At 38.1% G+C, this 20,529-nt stretch overlaps 1 protein-coding gene across 3 annotated transcripts in view; it reads right to left on the bottom strand.

Moving 5' to 3' along the window:
• The window catches only part of LOC306861508 (protein phosphatase 1 regulatory subunit 12A), a 78,212-nt gene that overhangs the window by 25,181 nt on the left and 32,502 nt on the right, over positions 1–20,529 (bottom strand). For all 3 annotated transcript variants that reach the window (XM_079403794.1, XM_079403796.1, XM_079403795.1), the window contains exons 2-9: positions 15,939–16,069; positions 9,280–9,398; positions 2,594–2,753; positions 1,758–1,902; positions 1,595–1,669; positions 1,424–1,515; positions 498–658; positions 265–395 (exon numbers count right to left, since the gene is read on the bottom strand). In XM_079403794.1, coding sequence (XP_079259920.1) covers positions 265–395; positions 498–658; positions 1,424–1,515; positions 1,595–1,669; positions 1,758–1,902; positions 2,594–2,753; positions 9,280–9,398; positions 15,939–16,069 — 1,014 coding nt within the window. The remainder of the gene's footprint in view (positions 1–264; positions 396–497; positions 659–1,423; positions 1,516–1,594; positions 1,670–1,757; positions 1,903–2,593; positions 2,754–9,279; positions 9,399–15,938; positions 16,070–20,529) is intronic.

The following is a 20,529-nucleotide window of genomic DNA, read 5'->3' as shown; positions in this document are numbered from 1 at the left end:
ATGACGTAGATCAGCTGACTTTTTAGTATTTTGCAACCGTGAAGCCACGTTACTTTATGAATCTGTTACTCCTTCACTGTGTTATGAAACCAACAGTCACCTTGAAACTAAGATAATAACATTCATTCTGAAAAGCTGCAGATGCACCTTTCTTGCTTACCGACTCATGCTCAAATACATGCTATAATGAATGAATGATATTGCCAAGGAGAAGTCTGGGAGGAGGGAAAGTTGGACAGCACGTTCAAGGGGAGGAATATGTACCTTTTTGGTAGGTGAGGTTGGGGTGGTCACCTGGTTGCTTGGGGTAGTTGGGGACGTGACAGTGATACTAGCAGGTGCAGGTGCAGGTGTACTGTTAGAAATGCTCGACGGAACAGAAGACTTGGTCTTGTCTGAAAAAAAAAATAAAAAGAAACGGTAAGCAAATGACCTTACTGATTACCACAAAGCTAGCTGGGAAAGTGTACGTGGTGGTCAATGTTCCAAACAGGTACCTGCTTCGTTCTCAGACTCCGAGTCTTCCTCCTCCTCTTCCTCACTAGAGCAGCTAGACTCATCCTTCTTCCCCTCCCCCTCTTCTTCATCCACCTTCTCTGGCTCCAGAGTATCGATTCGTGGGGCAGGCTTCTCTGGCTCCAGTAGAAGTGTTTCTTTACTAAAGCAGAGATGAACAACTCTGTTAGGTCTCCAGTAGCAGTTCAGTTTTGCCATTTAAAATGGATTAAAGGGATAGTTCAAAATTCTGTCATTAACTATTCACCCTCATGTGGTTTCAAACGGGTTAAGACCTTTGTTCATCTTAGGAGCACAAATTACGATATTTTTGATGAAATCCGAGAGCTTTCAGCAACGCAACTACCACATTCAAGGCCCATAAAGGTAGTAAGGACATCATTAAAATAGTCCGTGAGACATCAGTGATTCAATTGTAATGTTATGAAGCTAAGAGAATACTTTTTGTGCGCAAAGAAAAAAATAACGAATTTATTCAATGACGTCTTCTCTTCCAGATGAGTCTTTGCCACCATTCACAAGAGGATCCAAGCAGGGTCAGAAAGCTCTCGGATTTCATCAAAAATTTCTTCATTTGTATTCCAAAGATGAACGAAGGTCTTACGAGTTTGGAAAAGACGTGAAGGGTGAGTAATTAAATGACAGAATTTTCATTTTTAAGTGAACTATCCCTTTAAGTACCCTAGCTGAACCCCAGACCACTTTTTCAAGCAGTAGGATTTTCTGTTGCGCACTTGAGTTTGGAAAAACCACTTGAATCAACCAAACTCAAATCAAAACCAAAAGTTCTAGTGTGAAAGCACCCCTAGTCAACCCCAGTGCAAGTGGCCTTGACATTTATGGTAAAGTCAAGACATTGAGTAAACAGTATATCAATCCCATCATGGTGGTGGCAGGAGCCATTTACCTCTTCATTGGTTTCACAGATTGATTATTGTCCCCAGTAGTCGTAGTTTCTATTAAAGGAGACGTCTTAACATCCTTCTTTTCACTCAGAAGCTGAAACAAACACAGACCTCATCAAGACAAGGCTCAGAATTACATTTACAATTTAAGATCTGAAAAAGTGAGAAATTACCAGATTCTGTTTCTTTTGCAGCTCTTCTAAATATCGCAAGATATCTTCATCAGCTACGTCAAACGCCGTCTGACCCTGAGAACCAAAATGCAACATTTTAAGGGTTCAATTCAAAGGCTACACAGAAGCTAGCAGAACACAGACAGAACCATAAATCCCATACCACTTTATTGACAATGTCCATTTCACACAAATGCTCTACAAGTGTCCGGCAGGCCTCTTCTTTGCCCCAGTGTGCAGCAGCGTGGAGCGGAGTCCAGCCATCGTAGTCTTTAATATTTACATCATACCCTGCTTGGATTAAAAGCCTGCAAACAGTCAGAGCAACAGAAATAGCATGATGAGATTAGACAAATCTGGGTTTCTTGGATTTTGGTGCCGCAATCTAAGCTTGGCCTCATTTGCCAAAGGTCTGGGATATTGGACCAACGGGTTCATTTTTCCTTTGCCTAGAAAGCAGATTATACAAGCCAACAGTCAGTCGTCACATATAAAAATATGTTTTAGTTGTGAAGTTTTCTGAGATCCAACACACACACACACACAAAAAAAAAAAAAAAGTCTATCCGGTTACAATCCACTTGTTTTGGTGCAGCGGCAGATGGAGCAGTTGTCACAGTCATTCAAGTCTGACATCCAAAGACCAAAAGCACCATAAACTCCTAACTACTGACACACGTCCTGAGCTGTGTTTGTTCAACAGCTCACGATAATCTACTGTAATTGAGACAGATAAACAGGTTACAAACTGTCTCGCCCTGTGTACAAGACCCTTGGGATACTGAAAGAGTTGAAAGGTGAAGTATGGGATCAACTAAGTTAAGCAATAAAGCCTCTACACCTGCAGTACCACAGCTTCATTTGTTTCTAGTACCTTCACTAGCTGCTAAATCTCAACTGTTGGCAAAAGAATAAAGACCAATATTATCACAGGTGTCCGTTGAATCCTTCCTGGATGGAAAATGGCAAAATCTTTCTTTTGAAGGCAAGAAAACTTACTTTAAAACCTCAGTGTATCCCTTGGCTGCAGCAACATGCAGTGCGGTCCCCCCAGACTTGGTGTGCCGGACGTCGTTGATCTGGCCGCTGTTAAGCCACTGTCGCGCATCCCTTAGCATGATCCGCTCCTCCTCTTTCCTGGCCGCCTCGATATCCACGCCTGGAGCAAGATGGAGGGCGGGACAGACGCTTTGGATTAGTACATACACTTAACCTGCTCAAACTGTAGGATATCCAAGAAGACAAACTATGCGGAAAGCAAAATACATGGCACTTTGGCATGATAGTTTAAGAATGTTGAACAGCTCATGTCATTATGTTTAATTCCAGCTGACAACCATAGAGGTCACCAAGTTGACTTCAGTGTAACAAGGTAAACATTTTCAGGAATGACTAGTGTGTCTAAATAGTGTCAAAGGTTAAGTTTGTGAGAAAAATATTATGCCTTTTAAAAACTGTAAATGACTGATCAATAAATATTAAACTACAAAAATAAAATATTAAAATAAAAAATAAATATAAAATAAATAGCTTTTACTGACTACTATCTGAAACTACCAGGAAGTTCACATTCTAGGGTTTACTTTGATATTATCACTTAACATTCAAGTGTGCATAAAAATATTCTATGCATACTTGAATTCATTTTATTGTTCCGAAAACACAACACGCAAACTAGTCCACAATGGAGGACTGCCAAATGTGTCACTGTGCCTCTAGTCTATATAACCTGACATTTACTTAGGCATGTAGAGACCTGACAGCATTAAGCTAAAACAGGAAACAACAATAGAAACTTTGGAACATGTAACTTTGAAGTAAGCGACCATTTAGCATGCGTCTAAATGCTTAACAACATCTCCACTGAGTGCTAAACCAAAACAAGATCAATGCTTCATATATATACAGAAATATAACTGACAGCTACTTGACCTTTCATTTTGGTCAGAATAATGAACGTGAATGGAGCCATCTCAGATTACAAATGAGCAGCATGAGGATCGTGCCACATCCCTTATATGGCTACAAGTCCGACTGAATGACCGGCAGGTGCGGCTGCTGGGGGAAGTGAAGTGCGATGTGATTAAAGAGACAGATTTTGATCAGTTTAGTTGAAGAGATGGGGCCCATATATGACGAAAGAGCTGGAAGTAAGCCAGAAAAACATGGGTCCACGGGACAGAAATCTGTAGGAATTCCTGTGCAAATTCCATGACAGAGCTGTTGTGTGTTGCAAGAAAATTCCTATCGTGGGAAGAAATAGAAGAGGTAAGAACACGCTTCAAGTGAAGCCTGAATATCATAGTCTTTTCTGGTATAAATGGGTGATGATGTCTAGACAGTAATTCTCCAAAATTCTTGAGAGATGTATGTTTGCTGCCAAGGTAAGAGGTTAGGAATAGGGTTACAGCTGGTCTCCAAATACAAATCCAGTTTCCTTAGAATCAAACGCTCAAAATTCATGGTATTACCATGTATGCACCGATATTAAAACTATGGTTCATACAGATCAGCTGATAATTGTATTCATGCTATGGTCGACAACCACTAAATCATTGATATTAAAGCAATACATAAAACTGCACAATTTAAAATTGAGTTTAATTTAATTGAATTTAGGCATTACAACATGGTACAGTATGAAAGATGGATAGGCCTATTCATATTACGATCTGCTAAGAATTACATTTAATAACCAATAAATAACCAATATGAACCAACAAAATAAAACAAGTTTACCAAATAAGCCAGGGGCCTGTACCATGATGGTAGATGAACAAATTCAGTGGAGCACGTGCACATGAATGTGTGACATCACTGGCGAACATCCAATCACAAGCCTTGATTAAAGGTTTTGCTAAAGGTTAAGAGATTGAATAATAATGAATTTAAATGCATTTACAATGAAAAAAGTACTTGTTCATGAAAGGGACAAATAAAATAAATGATCTTGCTTTATCAGTGCAGTCACAAGTGAAACTTGTTAATTTAGCTTATATAGTTGGAAATATACAGCCTCGAACATTTAAGGTCACGTGACATTTTTAAAGCATTATCTACTGATTCTACAACTTATTTATATTATATACGATCTGTATATATTAACATCCATTTAAAATAAATGATTTATAATAACTGTTAAACTAAAATTGCTTGTGTGTAATGGATTAATAATAATATAAATCATGTAATTATATAAATCATATAAAATAACTCAATTTTTGGTTTTGGCCAGACATTTTGTTTTTTTTTAGTTGTAGTGACCTTTAATTTGTAGCAAGAGAAACTGGGGAAGTGACTTTTTTGTGTCAGACATGTGTCACTTTGCTCAGATCTGATTGGTCCAATTTCAGTCTGAGATCTCTAACTCAGAACATAACCTGCCCTGGAGCAGGTTAGCCGTAGAGTGTAGGTTACTATGGCAATGAATGCAGCTAAAAGCCAAGCCACTTTCACGGTACCTAAAATCCAGGATTGGTGCAAACTAAACAAACTTTCCTGGCTAGCCATCTAATCCGGCTTCATGGTACAGGCCCCAGGTTTATGTCAGTTAGTCTGACTTATTGTCAGTTGATTTGGTTCAAAATAAGTCAGACTGACTGAAATAAGCCTGACTTATTTGGTAAACTTGTTTTATGAAACAGGCCCTAGCAAAGCATATAAATAAAAATAAAAAACAAAAACAAGAAAATGAAACAAAACTAAATCAAACCAAAAACAAGCCAAAACAAAGACCAAACCAAAAAACAAAAACCATGAAAGCAAATAAATGAACAAAAATAAAACAATATTGAACGAAAATGCATCCTTAGGTTAGGTTTGACATTTAGATCTTAACAGCGTTGTCTCTCAGCTGGCCAGGCGTTTTTAAGCAATGACAGGAGCCTTAAAATTTGTTTACAAGCACAGTGATTTGCAAAAGCCATTCACTTCTTTCAAAGAGTTGTTGAATTCTAAGGGCATGTCAGTGGCCAGCGTAAATGAAACATTAGAGTCTCTCACAGCACACATTCGGTCGCAACGCCACACCCAAACTACACAGCCTGCCATTCGAGTGACTTCTCTGCTTACGAACATTAGTCCTTTATTTGCCGGTGCAAAACCAGAGTACCAGCACTTCTCAGCAACCCTGGACAAAAGGCAGAGGATATACTGTCGACGGGCTCTCGGGATGTAGATTGCTCAAAATGGTGAACACGTAGCGATGTCACCAGTGGCTCTGCTGATTCAACACGGCCAATGGAGGGGGAAAAAAAAACAGCTTTGCTTTGTCTTTCCTTCTTAATAGGTTTGAGTGCATTGTATAACAGACAGCTGATGAGCATAATGGCTCTTTTCTCTCGTCTGAAAGACCGAGGCTGCACATAACGAGTAAAAACAGGTATAACAAAAGTGCACTGAGTACCAGGAGAATATGCAGCCTCTATAAAAAGCAAGAGACAAACTGACCTCCACAAGAGCACTAAACAATAGCCAACAGCAGTGGATAGGAGCTTGGGTTTACAACTATGCACTTTAAGTCAATTCAGTAAAGCCCTGATATATTTGAAGCGAAATCAAGGAACAAGCTGGTGTGACGTCATTTCAAACAAAATAAGACCAAAACTAAATTCGTTTTCTGTTTGCGTCGGGAGTTTGAAACAGCCAAAAGAAACTTTACGGAAAAGTTTGCTCCTGCTGGTAAACTACAATCGGTCTGTGGCATTGTCATTCTAATTGAAAGCGTTGATACGTTTGCTAACAGTAAACCGCTGCTTAGGTAGTGCTGCGATTAAGACCTTCGCTATGAGTACACTGGGGCCTTCTGGGTTCTTTTACATAAGGTACATTAATCCTCTTCATCCGAAAAGTCAGTTTTTGTCAGACAGATTATGTCACCATACATGATGGACTTAGCGCCTCCGACGTCTGATTTTCCAAGCAACAAGAGCTGGAAAAAATCTGTTGCTTTGGCTAGGAGAGGTGCCCCGTCACCTGATTTCAGAGGAAATGAGCAACTCCTAATAGGTCTGAGGGATGACCCTGCGGAGGGGTGGTGGTGGTGGTCTCTGTTTAAGTTTAACCTCATGACTGGGGTCTCGTTCAAAAGGAGACAGGGAGTGGGGAAAAAAAGATAATCACATTAGAAGAGGCTGAAGGCATTATACAACACTCACTGTTACATAATGCCATCTCTGAGCTGAGAATAGTGCTGTGTCTTATAATACAATACATGGAATAAAGCGTAGGCTGTTCTAGCCTGACCATCGAACGACGGGCATCGACATGAAGAGGACCCTCAATTTGAGCCGTTCAAACATTAGGGCTCACAGCAACGTTATTTCTGATGTCTGCAGGGGTCTAGGCCACACTGGATGGCCATAAGCGTGGGCCGAATTGCGAATGTTATATAAGATGCTCTTAAAGAGTGCGACATGCTAACAGCAGGGCAGAGCAATTATCAACAAATTCACGCTGCATGTAGAGCTGTTAGGAGCGATAAAGGACAAGCACAAGCTTGGATTTTGCTCTCTGAAAATTGTCTTGCCGCATAACCGATTTGAGGCTCATGTATAAGGAGCTAATGTGGACTTGCTGCTGGCCAAAGCCACAAAAGCTGAGGAAGGCATATTGATTCTTCACAAAATAAAGAAAAAACTAAAAATATTTGTATGCCTTGGTCAGCCAAAATGAATTTTTCAATGGCCAATACCAATATCTAGTCAAAACTGACTCCGGAAGATTCTGGAATCGATGAAAGTAAAAAAAGCCTGTTGTATTCACTAGTCAAACTGCTCATTTATTGGCTGATACGATGGTCCCAAAATGGACCAATATCAAGCGATTAATCACTCCTGATTAAACTCATTAATTTTCTGCTTTTTCTTCCCTCCTTGTTTCTGCATGCAAGGTTGTACCACATAACCAGCAGTGTCAAGCATTGTATCCTCGGAGACAACACATCGTACATTTATTTTTAATCTTGCAGTGTGTTTGTAATAAATGTCAAACCATTGTTTAACACCATTAAGCCACCAAGCGTATCCTTGTTTGAGAGTTGCTAATAAAGTCAGTACATACCCGGAGAAGAAATATTTCCTTGAGTTGAATGTATTTTATTACAGTTTGTTACCATTGCCATTATTAACTCATTACACAATGTCTAGATTGTGGTTTATTGCCATCATCTTTTAAAAAAATTGTTATATACATATTATATACATATATTTGGTTACATTTATGTTGATTCACTTTGCAAATGATTGTGTTTTTTTCAATTTCTATATATATATATATATATATATATATATATATATATATATATATATATATATATATATATATATATATATATATGTGTGTGTGTGTGTGTGTGTGTGTGTGTGTGTGTGTCTTGGATACAGTGCAATGAAGTCAGCCAATCGCAGAAGGCCATTTACTTAAGTTTCTGCAAGAGGTAACAGTGTTTCACAGAGAGTGTGAAAGAGATTGGTGCCAAAAAAAGAAACTTCGCAAAATTTATAAACTAACCTCGAGCAAATATGACATAAAAAAATCTGAAACTGCTTTTCATGAGCTCTTTAAATAATAGGCTAATAATAAATTACGCCAGTAACTCCTCATTAATTAAAAGATCACGCCAATTTAGTTAATTATTCAAAAATTTGTCTCAGCAGGTAGCCTCGTTGGCAGCTCAAATTTGAGTCTTTACTATAGGTCCTTTCCAGTCCAGTTCCTCTCTCACCAACTTCACTTCCTGCCAACTCTCTTTACTGTCCTGTCCAAAGACAGGCAACAACGCCAAAGATCATTCTTAAAAAAAAAAATACTACAATAAAGCACATTTAATCCTTTTATTGAGGCTTTTTTCTTCAGTATGCTCATGACAGTTGCACCACCCTGACACATCAACCAGCAAGATCCTTTGTCTTAGATTGTGTGGCTAGATCCTGTTCACAGATTTCTATAGAAGAGTGGAAATGCTACGCCTCCATCAGCAGCCATTCTTGCTTCCTCTCCTTAGCCAGTGCAGAGTCTGTACTATCTGCCGCTGATACATCCTGGTAAGCAAGGAGCCGCACACCACCTCAGGCGGTTAATGCATGTCTGAACAGAGCCTCTCAGTCACAGCTGGGCTTCGTTTCATCATCAAGAATGGCAAAGGCCAAAAATAGAAAAACCATTCCATCTAGTTTGGGATCATTACAATGGGCGTCAGGTTAAACGGATCATGTTTCTCCATTATGTAAGGGACCTCACTACAGCCGGTCACACCGACCTCCCTAAATCCTTTATGACTTTGCACACGCATGATATACCTCGGACATCAAGTATCCAGCCAGGTCAACAGTCAAGTTAAGAGTGAACGCAGGAGAAAGGGTGTTGTGTGTTACGCTACTGGTTGAGCTCGGCTATAATATTAATTCTGAGTCAGTGCACCCGCTGGAGTCCTGCCAAGACTTGCAGCCTCGACACGAGCACACAGCAGCTGGGAAAGTTTAGCATGATGCACATATCACACTTGGCCATCCGTGCAAGGCAATTAATTTGAAGAACTCTGACACAAAATCATCAGAAAGCAATGATCTCAAGAGCAGCATGACGTGGACATGACACTAAGCCATGTGCACCCTTGCCAAACCATTGTCATGAGAGATGAAGTTTGGAGTGCCTGTGCAATGTGTGTCAAGGAGAGGCAGCAGTACCTTGTCGGTTGATCTCGTTTTGCAGAAGCTCCTCCATGGCCTCCTCCTCTGCGATATCCAATGGCGTTTCTCCCTCACTGTTTACTACGCCGACGTTCGCACCTTGACTGATAAGATACCTGCAAAGACATGACAAGACGTTTTTAAAAGGCAACATCCGAATTGAACTGACAACTGCTTCTTTGGAATTTTTGGAAAGAAAGAAAATGAGAAATAATGAAGAAATGGAATGGGACCACATTTTACAGGACTCCCTTCACAGAAACCTCAAGAGTTCAAGTGGTGATTTGCATCTTAATCAAAATTAAATGAAGTGGTCCTCCACTGCTGTTACTGGTTAACAGCGTGGATTCATGTCACTGAGTACATAGGCTTGTGAATTATGAAGGAGTGGCTGTCTCTTGTCTGAAAGACCATTTCAGCATTGACCTTGGCGTGGTAAACAAATCGCCCTCAATAACCTCATGCTCATGCTCGTGTGTCAGATTCAAGAACTGCAGCACTAGGGAAACAAGGCCGCTCAGACCTGCCCTTACTACAGTCTGGATCACCTTACATATTCAAAGCTGCTCAACTAGTAGTTTCTCACTAGAAATCAAACGCTCTTGCAAAACTACAGAATTTGGGTGTCTTATTTTATTTACTAAAACAGCCCTCGACTTTATTGTCCTTCAAAAACTTAGCGTTTTGTTTGAAACTGATCCTCGGCAATGCTTTGCTAAGATTATTTAAGAGGCAAAACTGTATTCACTCTCAACCACAATCAAACATACAGGCTGGCCAGTATTAGACTGAAAACATGCTTAGTTTTACCAGACAGATGCAAAACTACAAATATTCAAAACTGACTAGTTGGTTATTGAACGACTAAACCCTACTCACCCTGACCCATCCTTAATTTATATATCTTAAAGGTGTGGACACATTTTTAATAGTTCTGCAAATTTTAGCAGGTGATACCCAGTCCTTTTGAAGAATACATGAAAGGAAATTCATCAGATACGAGTGATGGAGTCAGCACCGATATTTGCACTACTGGCATCGAGTTCGAATCCTGGCTCGAGGATCTTTCCCGCTCCCGCTCCCTATCTCTCTCCCACTTCACTTCCTGTCAGTTCTGATCTGTCCTGTAATAAAGGCAAAAATGGCAAAAAAAATAAAATAAAATCTTCAACAAAAAAAGAAAAGAGTAGTGGAAATGGCAAATATATATATATTAAAAAAAATCCCTTAATTTGCAAAAAAAGTTTACGCTCGCTTGAGGTGGTTTTTGACTTGTGCGGAAAAGGGTTCATGTGAATAATGGGAGATGGAAATGCTTTTGCCGAATAAATTCCTCCATGTGCATCAAAAAAGTCATGTGACTTTGCGCTATGGGATGGGATAACTTGACTAACCAGCAGACCAATCTAATTGCAAAGCATCTGAAATGTTATGGTCATTCTGAAATGCCCGAGCTAAATCTGTCGTCAGAGTATTTCTGTATAACTGCCTCCAAGCACTGTCTTACACAACTGTGTTCCCAAACAGCAGGCATCCACCTCTGAAAGCAATGGCCGCATTTATTAGGGGTGGCTCGACACCACTTTTTCACAATCGATCCCGATCCGATACCAAAAATTCTGAGTATCTGCCAATACCGATCCGATACTAGGGCAGATTTTTTTTAAATCACTTTTTTTGTGTTATACACAATCGACTAAATATAGACAACTTTATTGTAAGGAAAAACAACAAATGAATGCATATACAATTATAATCTATCACAAAAATAAATTAACTAATTATATGACAAAAATTATAAACTAGGTTAGAAAATTATAATGGTTTTCACTACAAATACCCTTAAAAACATTACAAATCATCAACTTCTAACAATTAAAACCTTTAAAAAATGGTTTCTGTAGTGTGTTTTGGGACATATTCCATTAGGATTTATTGGTTGTACCAAGCCACCAATAGAAGGTGACCAGTTGACCCACAGGGTCCATTAAAACCAATACAAGTCCCATTATAACCAATGAAACCATTACAAATTTTGTGATGGTGTCTATTGTTTTTTTTTTTTCAGCAGGAAAGTTACTCTAGAAAAATCATGTGCACAATAATTTTATAAAATCTAAAATTAGTGAAAAAAACCACCACATTAAAAAGTTAGAAAGTAACAATTTTGAAAACAGCACGAAGATAAAGTCCTGCAAGATAAAGTCCTTTTATGCAAAACCACTTATCTTTATTTACAGAAGTGTAATATTAGGAACATTCAATAATCTTGCAGAGTTTTATCGTCTTGACTCTAGTAACCGAATGCGACACGCAGTTTGAACGCTGAATGGATGACGACAGACAGCTGCAGCGAAGAGAACAGTTTGTGAACTTTACTTAAATATATATCTGTACCTCACACTAAACTATGGAACAGCTTCAGAACACTTGAAATATAGTGCACGAAAACTTTATGGTGTTTTATATCGCTGATGGCTGATAGACATGTTAAGCAGGCATCGTGATCCTCCCCCAGCAATCCGTCACATCCCAATACTGTGTAAGGAAAGAAAACGACGTGTACTACGGAACTCCTTAAAGGGAATAAATACGAGATGGGAGGAAAATATACATTTCAATACTTTCTCTCGCAGTTTTATCATTGGGTAATCATACTGTATTGCGGACATCAGGGAGCCGCTATTATGCCTGGCATTGAAACGGCTTTTGATTGCACGGTGGCTTTTTAGTTTCACTTTTACTTTCGAGATTCGCGATCGCACGTATTCGGTTTATACTTTGGAGCGGCAGTACTTCTTGCACATTATACAAAATCAGATGCTTGTCAGTGGTGCTCAGGATCTGCAAATCATTTGTCATCGTCCCACCAAAAGAAAACCTACTGTCACTGATAATGTTGTTGATTGTTTTGCTTGTACTTTATCAGAACTACCTCCTATCTACTGAATAGCAAGATGTTAAACTTTTTTTTTTTTTTACTATTTCTGTGTCATCTGCAGATTGATTTTAAGAAGGGGGGAAAAATCTATTTAAATCGTAAAGGCCATATCGCCCAGCCCTAGTCTCGTCTGACCAATACCCGATCTGGCAGAAAATGCCAATATAGGAGCGATACCGATACTGAATATCAGATCGGCGCACCCCTAGCATTTATTGTGTTTTGTCTGCCCACTCTGGGGCGCAACTAATTTATTATATATGAAATTATATTCATTGTCTTCGCCTACTTTTCTTTTCGTGATATTTAGTGACAGTTTATCAGGAAGTGACTATTTTGTTCTCCTTGCCTCGTTTGATGGAAACTGTGCTTATTCGCAAATGTTTTAAGCGATATTCCAATTCTGCACACAAGTTAAATTTGAAACTTTGCATGGTAACCCGGCTACTGACCAACAGAAAGCTGCTTGGATTGAAAGTGACTTCAGTGTGAGCTGTCCTTCATACCATGCTCCTTTTTTGCTCATGAAATTCCATGATTGTAAATGCACCTTAGGCCTAGGAGGGAAAAAATATGGTTTTCAAGCAGGACATTCGGAAAGTAGATTCAAGATTTTTTATTTGTCACATACACAATTATACAGAGTATAACCAGCAGTGAAATGTAGGTCAGGTCCGCTCCAAGGACAGTGCAATTATATAGAATATAAATAAATAAATAAAAGAATAAAATAAAAGAAAAAATATAAATATAAATGTGCAGGTCAAAATGTTGTTGACTTAAATAGTAATAAAGAGGAATGTGCAAAAAAGTTGTACAGGGTATGTAAATAGCAGCAATATGAGGTAGAGAAAAATTATGAATAGCTTATTGATATAGTGATATTTACATGGAGTCAAGTGATGTTATGACACAGAGTTAGAGTTTAGGAGCCTGATGGCCTGGGGGAAGAAGCTCCTTCTAAGTCTCTCAGTTTTTGCCATCAGGCTACGGAAGCGCTTACCAGATGGAAGCAAAGTGAATAGACGGTTACCAGGGTGATTTGAGTCCTTGATGATTTTGACAGCTCTATTTTTGCAGCGTTTGAGGTAGATGTCCTGCAGAGAGGGGAGAGCAGACCCTGAGATGCGCTCAGCTAAGCGCACAACTCTCTGTAGTGCTTTGCAGTCCTGATTGGAGCCGTTTCCATACCACACTGAGATGCACTGAGTCAATACACGGAGTCAGTATTCGTTTACATGTGGTCAGTCATGCTAAATTTGTATATTTATGCCATTAGGCTTTCTTTACTTTGTTTTACCATTTTGTACACAATTCCTATTTTGGATTCTGGAAATGTTAGTCCTATCAACAGACACAAAACAGGTCAGAGTACTCGCAATATTCAGGACAAAAGCAAGCTTGTTCCGTTTTACTGTTTGCCCCATTTAAAAGTCAGCTGATATTTTCTCTAGAGTGCGGCGTTCCCTATACAGATCTCAAGCCTCCAATATAGCTCAAACGTGAAATTCAATATTAAAAACGCAAATTGCATATAGAAGAGTGACACTGACAACAAAGCAGCAAAGACAAAGTCTGAACTCCAATTAATAAATGTCCATAACAACAGTAATCATGATTGACATGACATTATAAATCATGTTGCAATCCCAGAATGCACAGCAACAAGCTATGTGAAAAAAATCTCCACAGATTCAAAATGGCAAACTATTGATTATTAATAGAAATTCATTCAATGCTGAAAAGCACAGACGAAATGTTAGAACATGGTGTATTAGCTGAGCAATATGCTAATATCAACATCAATTCAAAGTCGATTCTCTCATGAGCAGCATTATTTTTGAGGACTACAGAGGTGTTGTGACCGTCTATATCCAAGTCTGTCAGCTTTAAGATTCCATGACGGTCAGAAAGCTGCCTTGGAAGGTAGCGGGCAATGACACAGCGCACTAAGTTATGAAACAGCCAAATTCATCATCAATTCACAGAAGAATTGTTTATCAATTCTTAGTACAGAAAGAATGACTCAATGAAAGGAATTTGATTCCCTTCAAGTGAAATGTCAGAGTGTTAAATCATATGCACCACAGCTATGATTTCAGCACAGGTTAGGTGTTAATCCATCACTATGGTGTAGAGTAAGACCAGAGGTCACTTGGGGCTTGGAACCTGGGCTGACCTCTTAACCAGGTTACTCATAGCTGGCAAAATACTATATCAACACATGAACTGTGAGGGAAAGAGGAAATTAAACATGCAACTAAGCATTCAAATTCTGGTCACACTTTATTTTAAGGTCCAATTCTCTCTATTAACAAACCAATAACTATGACCTTTGCCTCATACTCCTAATTTGCTGCTTCTTAATAGTTAGTAAGGTAGTTAAGTTTAAGTATTGGGTAGGATTAGGGATGTAGAATATGGTTATGCAGAATATGTGCTTTATAAGTACTAATAAACAGCCAAATATGTTAATAATAGGCATGCTAATAAGCAACTAGTTAATGGCGAGAATTGGTCCCTGTACTAAAGTGTTACCCAAATATTTTATATTACAGGCTTTGGCTGAAAACCTCACAAGTCGTAGGTGTCCTTCAACTACAAAGGTTTGAGGTCCGTTATTTTTTACATTTTTATTTAAAAAAAAAAAAAAAAAAAAAAAAAAAAAAAGGATCTAATTTTATTTATTCTATTTTAAAATATTCCATTTTTAACATGTTTTTGAAAGAAAGTCTCTTCTGCAGACCAAGGCTGTAATATTATAAAATATGAAAAAAAAAACTTTAGTTTTAGTATTTTTAATATATTTAAAAATGTCATTTATTTTTTAACAGCCATTACTCCAGATTTCAGTGTCACATGATCCTTCAGAAATCATTTTAATGTGATGATTTGGTGCTGAATAAACATTTCTTATTACTTTCAACGTTAAAAACAGCTGTGCAGCTAGTATTTCTGTGAAAACCACAACATTTTTTCAGGATTCTTTGATGAATAGAAAGTTAAAAAGAAAAGCAATTATTAGACACTAAAATCTTTAACATTACAAATGTCTTTACTGTCACTTTTGATCAATTTAATGCATCCTTGCAAAATAAAATTATGAATTTCCTTTTTTTTACACATTTCTTTAAATAATAATAATTTGAACAGTAGAGTATAAATGCATCACAGGACAGTTTAGTGTTATTAAAACTGAATCCTTTGTTTTGCTAAGGCTAATATTGCAGCTAGCACATTACGTATCCTAACATAGACAATTCATCAATATCACACCGTTTTTTTTATTTTGACAATTACAGCTATAATTCGTATTTAAGGTCATTGCACACTGAGTCCGAACGTTTTGCACGTTAAAAAATAAATACGACCTCACGTTGTGTCAATCACGTTTGCACACTGCCTCCGAGACCTTGTTTTGTCAAAAACTATTCGGATGAGGTTAAATGTTCTGCGTTTTAGCTTCCGTAGCATGCATTTTGATACAAAAAATTTAAAAACGCATGCGAAAATGTCAGACTCTGTGTGCAATGACCTTTAGGCTTCATGTTTTAATATTTAGTGTCTAAAATAAAAAGTCATGATAAAAAAAAATGTTGTGACAACATGCCAAAGTAGTTACAATTTATTTGTTTTAAGCATCAAACCCTGGGACAAAATGAAGAATAATAAGAAGAAACACTTCATTTCTCTGTGGTGGGGAAGTGGGACTTACTCAGCGATGTCGAGGTACCCGCAGGAGGCGGCAGCGTGAAGGGGAATCCAGCCTTCATTGTCGGGCTGGTTGATGCAGGCTCCATGCTCCACCAGGAAGGTCACCATGTCCACATTATCATCTATGCAGGCCTAGAAAAGAGAAGAAAGGAGTTAACATCTAAGCAAGAGTACTAGCCATTTAGCATCTCAAAACCTATTCAAATTGACCCGTTCAAAACAATATTCCTGTAGCATATAGCATTTCAGTTACCTAAAGTCTGGATTAAGAGCCTTAGCAAAACAGTTTCATAAGTGTGAGCTACGGGGACAAACATTAATCTTCAGTGGGAACCTAGTCCTCTAAACAAAGACACGTTATATCATCAGGTAACCAAAATCCCTTGAGGGAAATATGGAGGTCTATAATTAAAGCATGTCGCCACTCGATGAGACAAAAGAGCTTGATAGAGACTAGTGTTGTCACTACAGTGACTAATATATATATTATATAACGTGTCCTTATTCAGCAAGGACACGTTATATTATTCAAAAATTAAAGTAATATTACTGTCTTTACTGTATTTTTGGATCAAATAAATGCAGCCTTCATGATCTTGTAAAAAAAAAAAAAAAAAAAACAACAACATTGACAGAAAAATACTAACTTCAGTAATGCAATTTCAAATAAATTATATTTTCTTCCTTTGTATAGCTGGCAAAGATGGTTTTTGGTCATGGTGATACCTAATTATCTTATATTTTGAGAGGGGCTTTCAGTGCCCATTGTCAGACTCAAACACCTCACGGTCTAAACTCCACCACCTTGACTAGCGTCCAGCCGCGGTTCTCCATGTGCTCCCCTCTTGAACGGCTGCCCGTAAAATCTCCTGGTCTTAAGGCTGGTTGCCATGACAATACCATAGACAAGGAAACACAAACCAGCCTCACGTTCAGGGCACACGACTATCTGGTTGAAATCCTTCCCCAAATTTGGGCTGTTTACAGTACCGCAGTAGAAACGTGTGGGCCTCTTTGCTCTTATCAGGGCCTCGTCAAGCCAAAGGTAGAGGAAACCAGGACTGTCCAAACAACTAGCTTAAAAGATTCTGAACACCTTTTACAGGTTCAACGTGGCTGTTATTGTACACAGACTTCACCATGAAATCAAAATTGACAACTCTATTTATGGAATATTACAGTGTTTATTATAAATGTTTATCCATAATCTTTTTCCATTTCTGTGCTGACATCTCTCCTCTCATTGCATTTGCACCAGGACAATAATCACTCCTCTCCAGATACACTGTCAATAGCAAATTAGGATGAGACGTGTGAGAATTTTAACAAAACAAACAAACAAAAAAAGGAACTGAAAATTATTTTAGTATTTAGTAGGAAGTATGTTGTCGTGAACAATTCCGTTTGCCTGTTGAATCCATGGAGGACTACGTTGAAGCAATTGCACCGGCTAAATTAACTTCTACATTAACTCTATTCTGTGCCCGATTTGAAATCCTACAAAAACTATAAATCATATTAAAAAAAAAAACTAATATAATTTCAGTTGTTATAACCATTAATGTATTTAGTTTACATAATGCTATATATAACCAGAGCTATAAATCACAAAATTAAAGATTTTAGTTCACAGCTTATTTATGCTCAGCTGTGATACTGCTACCTGACAAGCTTTACACTATACCCTACAAAAAATGCTCAATTAAATGTTTTACACATTTTGTTTGATTGGGCTTTAGAAATGACTATTTTCTGAAATATTAGGCTCAACAGAAAGAGCATAACGAACAGTCAGCCAGTAATCACAAATAGGTCTCTCATTAGCCTTCAACAGACATGAAAAAATAGATGGAAGTCTTTTTAAACGATTAATTAAAAACATTTGTTTCTATCAAGAACTGCTTTGACAGATTCAAACAGTCTTTTTAAATGATTCATTAAAAACAACCACAAAAGAAATGCACGTCATTGTAATTTTATTGCCATTATAGGTATTTAACTTAGAAGAGTGATGCAAAACACGTTTAATCTGGAGAATTATTTAGGGGCACCCAAATATGGCCCACTGCCTCAAGTTATTCGCTCGGCCTTGGGATATTGCCCCGCTTAAGGTAAGCAAGCATTCCCTCAGCCCTCAAAACACACCATGTTTATTATAAGCCTAACCCAGCAGTTCCCACAGCCCAACAATGGCAATCCCTTAATGGCTGTAATTGTTCAGGCCTGACAGGTGTGAGAGGCCGTGACCACATCAGGGAATGCAGAACTGGACTTTGAGCTATAAGACAAGGGAAATTACTCTCCAAAGAAAAGAAGGACTCTAAACTAATTCCATAAAGTGCTTCTGAGCACTTGTGTGCAGCGTACATGCGTACATTCCGAACATGCACAGAGTAGCTATAAGAATGTCATCTGTGTGTAATGAAGACAGATTTGGTATGTGGGCGTCAAACTGATCCAGACAGACGTGAGGTCTGTTTTTTATTTGATGGTGCAGCTACACATTTAGAAGACATTTGGGAGCTAATCTGACTATTAATGTTAGCAATAACAGCAAGGATTACATCCAAATCCCACATCACTGATGGTCCTGGACAGGCACGTGCAGAGACCACAAACGTGCACTGACTCAATATAGAACAAGTCGTCACATCTCCATTCAAACCTGTTTGACAGAGTTGGAGAGATGCATTGATTAGTACCAGACATGGAGATACAGCAGATATATGCAGGTGTATACATAATGACCATGGATGGATTCTGATGGATTGATGCACTTTTTTGGGTTTCAAAATCTCGACCACCATTCACTGCTACTGTAATACTTGGAAGAGCCAGGACGTTTCTTAATATAACTCCGATTGCATTCATCTGAAAGTAGTAAGTCACACATAGGATGGCTTGAGGATGAGATGGGGTAATTATCGTTTTTGGGTGAAATATCCCTTTAAGTCAAATTATAGCCAATAGGGTCACAAAGCTGAATTCCGCAGTGTTGCCAAAAGCAAACAAGGAATATGCAGAACTACCAAGATGAGTGACGTTCAATTGAACCCAAAAGGATTCCTGTCTAAAATGTCAACAATAGACCACTTAAGCTGCTCTTAAGGAACAAGTGGTGAACTTCAATACACAAAAGCACCACAAATACATTCAAACAGCTGCTAATCTGCCTTGTAACCAAAAATGTCAGCACCATGCTGTGTAGGATCTGGTCTGTGACGCACTGCTAAAAATAGAGGGTTTCAGACGTGCACAAGCCCAGTCTCGGTTTTACTCTTACAGTCGATGCCATGATGATAGATATGAGTAGTTCTGTTTTGACGCTACCGCATCTTGTTTCTCGCAGACAGACCTAAGCATGCAGAATTCAATCTGCAGTTAAGTGAAAACAGTCTCAGCTGCCAACAGAGAATTTATATACTGCTGAGCAGGTTTTTAATTAGAGGCAGGATCACTATACAAAATGCCACCTTTAGTGGTCTTCCAAAGCTTGATCGGATAGATTTGAGACCACTATAAAGAAACCCAAGAGAGGACACTAAAGGCCATTTTGTTCACCGACACGCTTTGATTTTTGAACGACTGCAGATGCTTGATTCTGGATGTAAATCAACAAGGTTGCAGGCTTATAGATATAATCCAAGCAGACACATTTATCCTCTTAACTTCACTCAGCAAAGGTTATAATGGACGCTTATTGTACAAAAATCTGAGCTGGGCCATAGAGCTTGAGACAAAAGTCAATATTTGGAACATTTCGACAGTGTTTGATATCTTAAGATTTAAGTATTTGCTCTAAAATACTTTAAAAGAGTAACTGTTTTTTTTTTTTATCAGTGAAGCCATCATTCAACCAAAGAGCCATTGTTGAAAGTAGATTCACAATGTTTCATTCAGTAACTGTTTTAAACAATCACAATGTCACAATTACACAATGTTATTCCCTAAAATGAACAAGGAAGATTTAGATTAAACCATTTATAGAGGCCTAAATCAATAGTAATAATAATAGTCATTGTTGAGTGAACAAAAATGAATCAATAGGCCTAAATGACAATGTCATTTATCAGCAATTTAATTCAGGCTTTTAAAATCACACATCAACAAAGATCAACATACAAAAATATTTTTATTAGTGTTTCAAAGATAAGTGAAAATCTTTTGGTTTTGGTTTTTTGTGAACTATCCTTTGAAAAATATAGTGATGCTTGAAAGATAATTCATCTTTATATGCACGATATTATTATTTGGTCATCAAAAAAAAAAAAAAAAACAATTACAATCATTGCATAATGACTATAATAATAAAAGTGGATGTGGACAATATAATCTAGTCTAAAGGTCTACAAAAGCCATACTGTTTTTCAGAAAATTTGACCCAGGACATGAGGGAACTTCCCATCACCAAGAGAACAGACACTATGCCCTCATTTCCCATAAGGCACTCTTCACATGGATTCATAAACATTGCAGACACATTAGAAGGTTTTCAACCAATCAAGAAAGTGCACTTAAAACAGGCACAAAGAGTTTAACCCCTATCTAATCACACATGCTGGGATACGAAAATCAGCGAGACATGAGCCTGT

Source organism: Barbus barbus (genome assembly GCF_936440315.1).
Source record: "Barbus barbus genome assembly, chromosome: 42".
NCBI classification, from domain to species: domain Eukaryota; kingdom Metazoa; phylum Chordata; class Actinopteri; order Cypriniformes; family Cyprinidae; genus Barbus; species Barbus barbus.
This window is presented reverse-complemented; position numbering and strand designations above follow the sequence as displayed.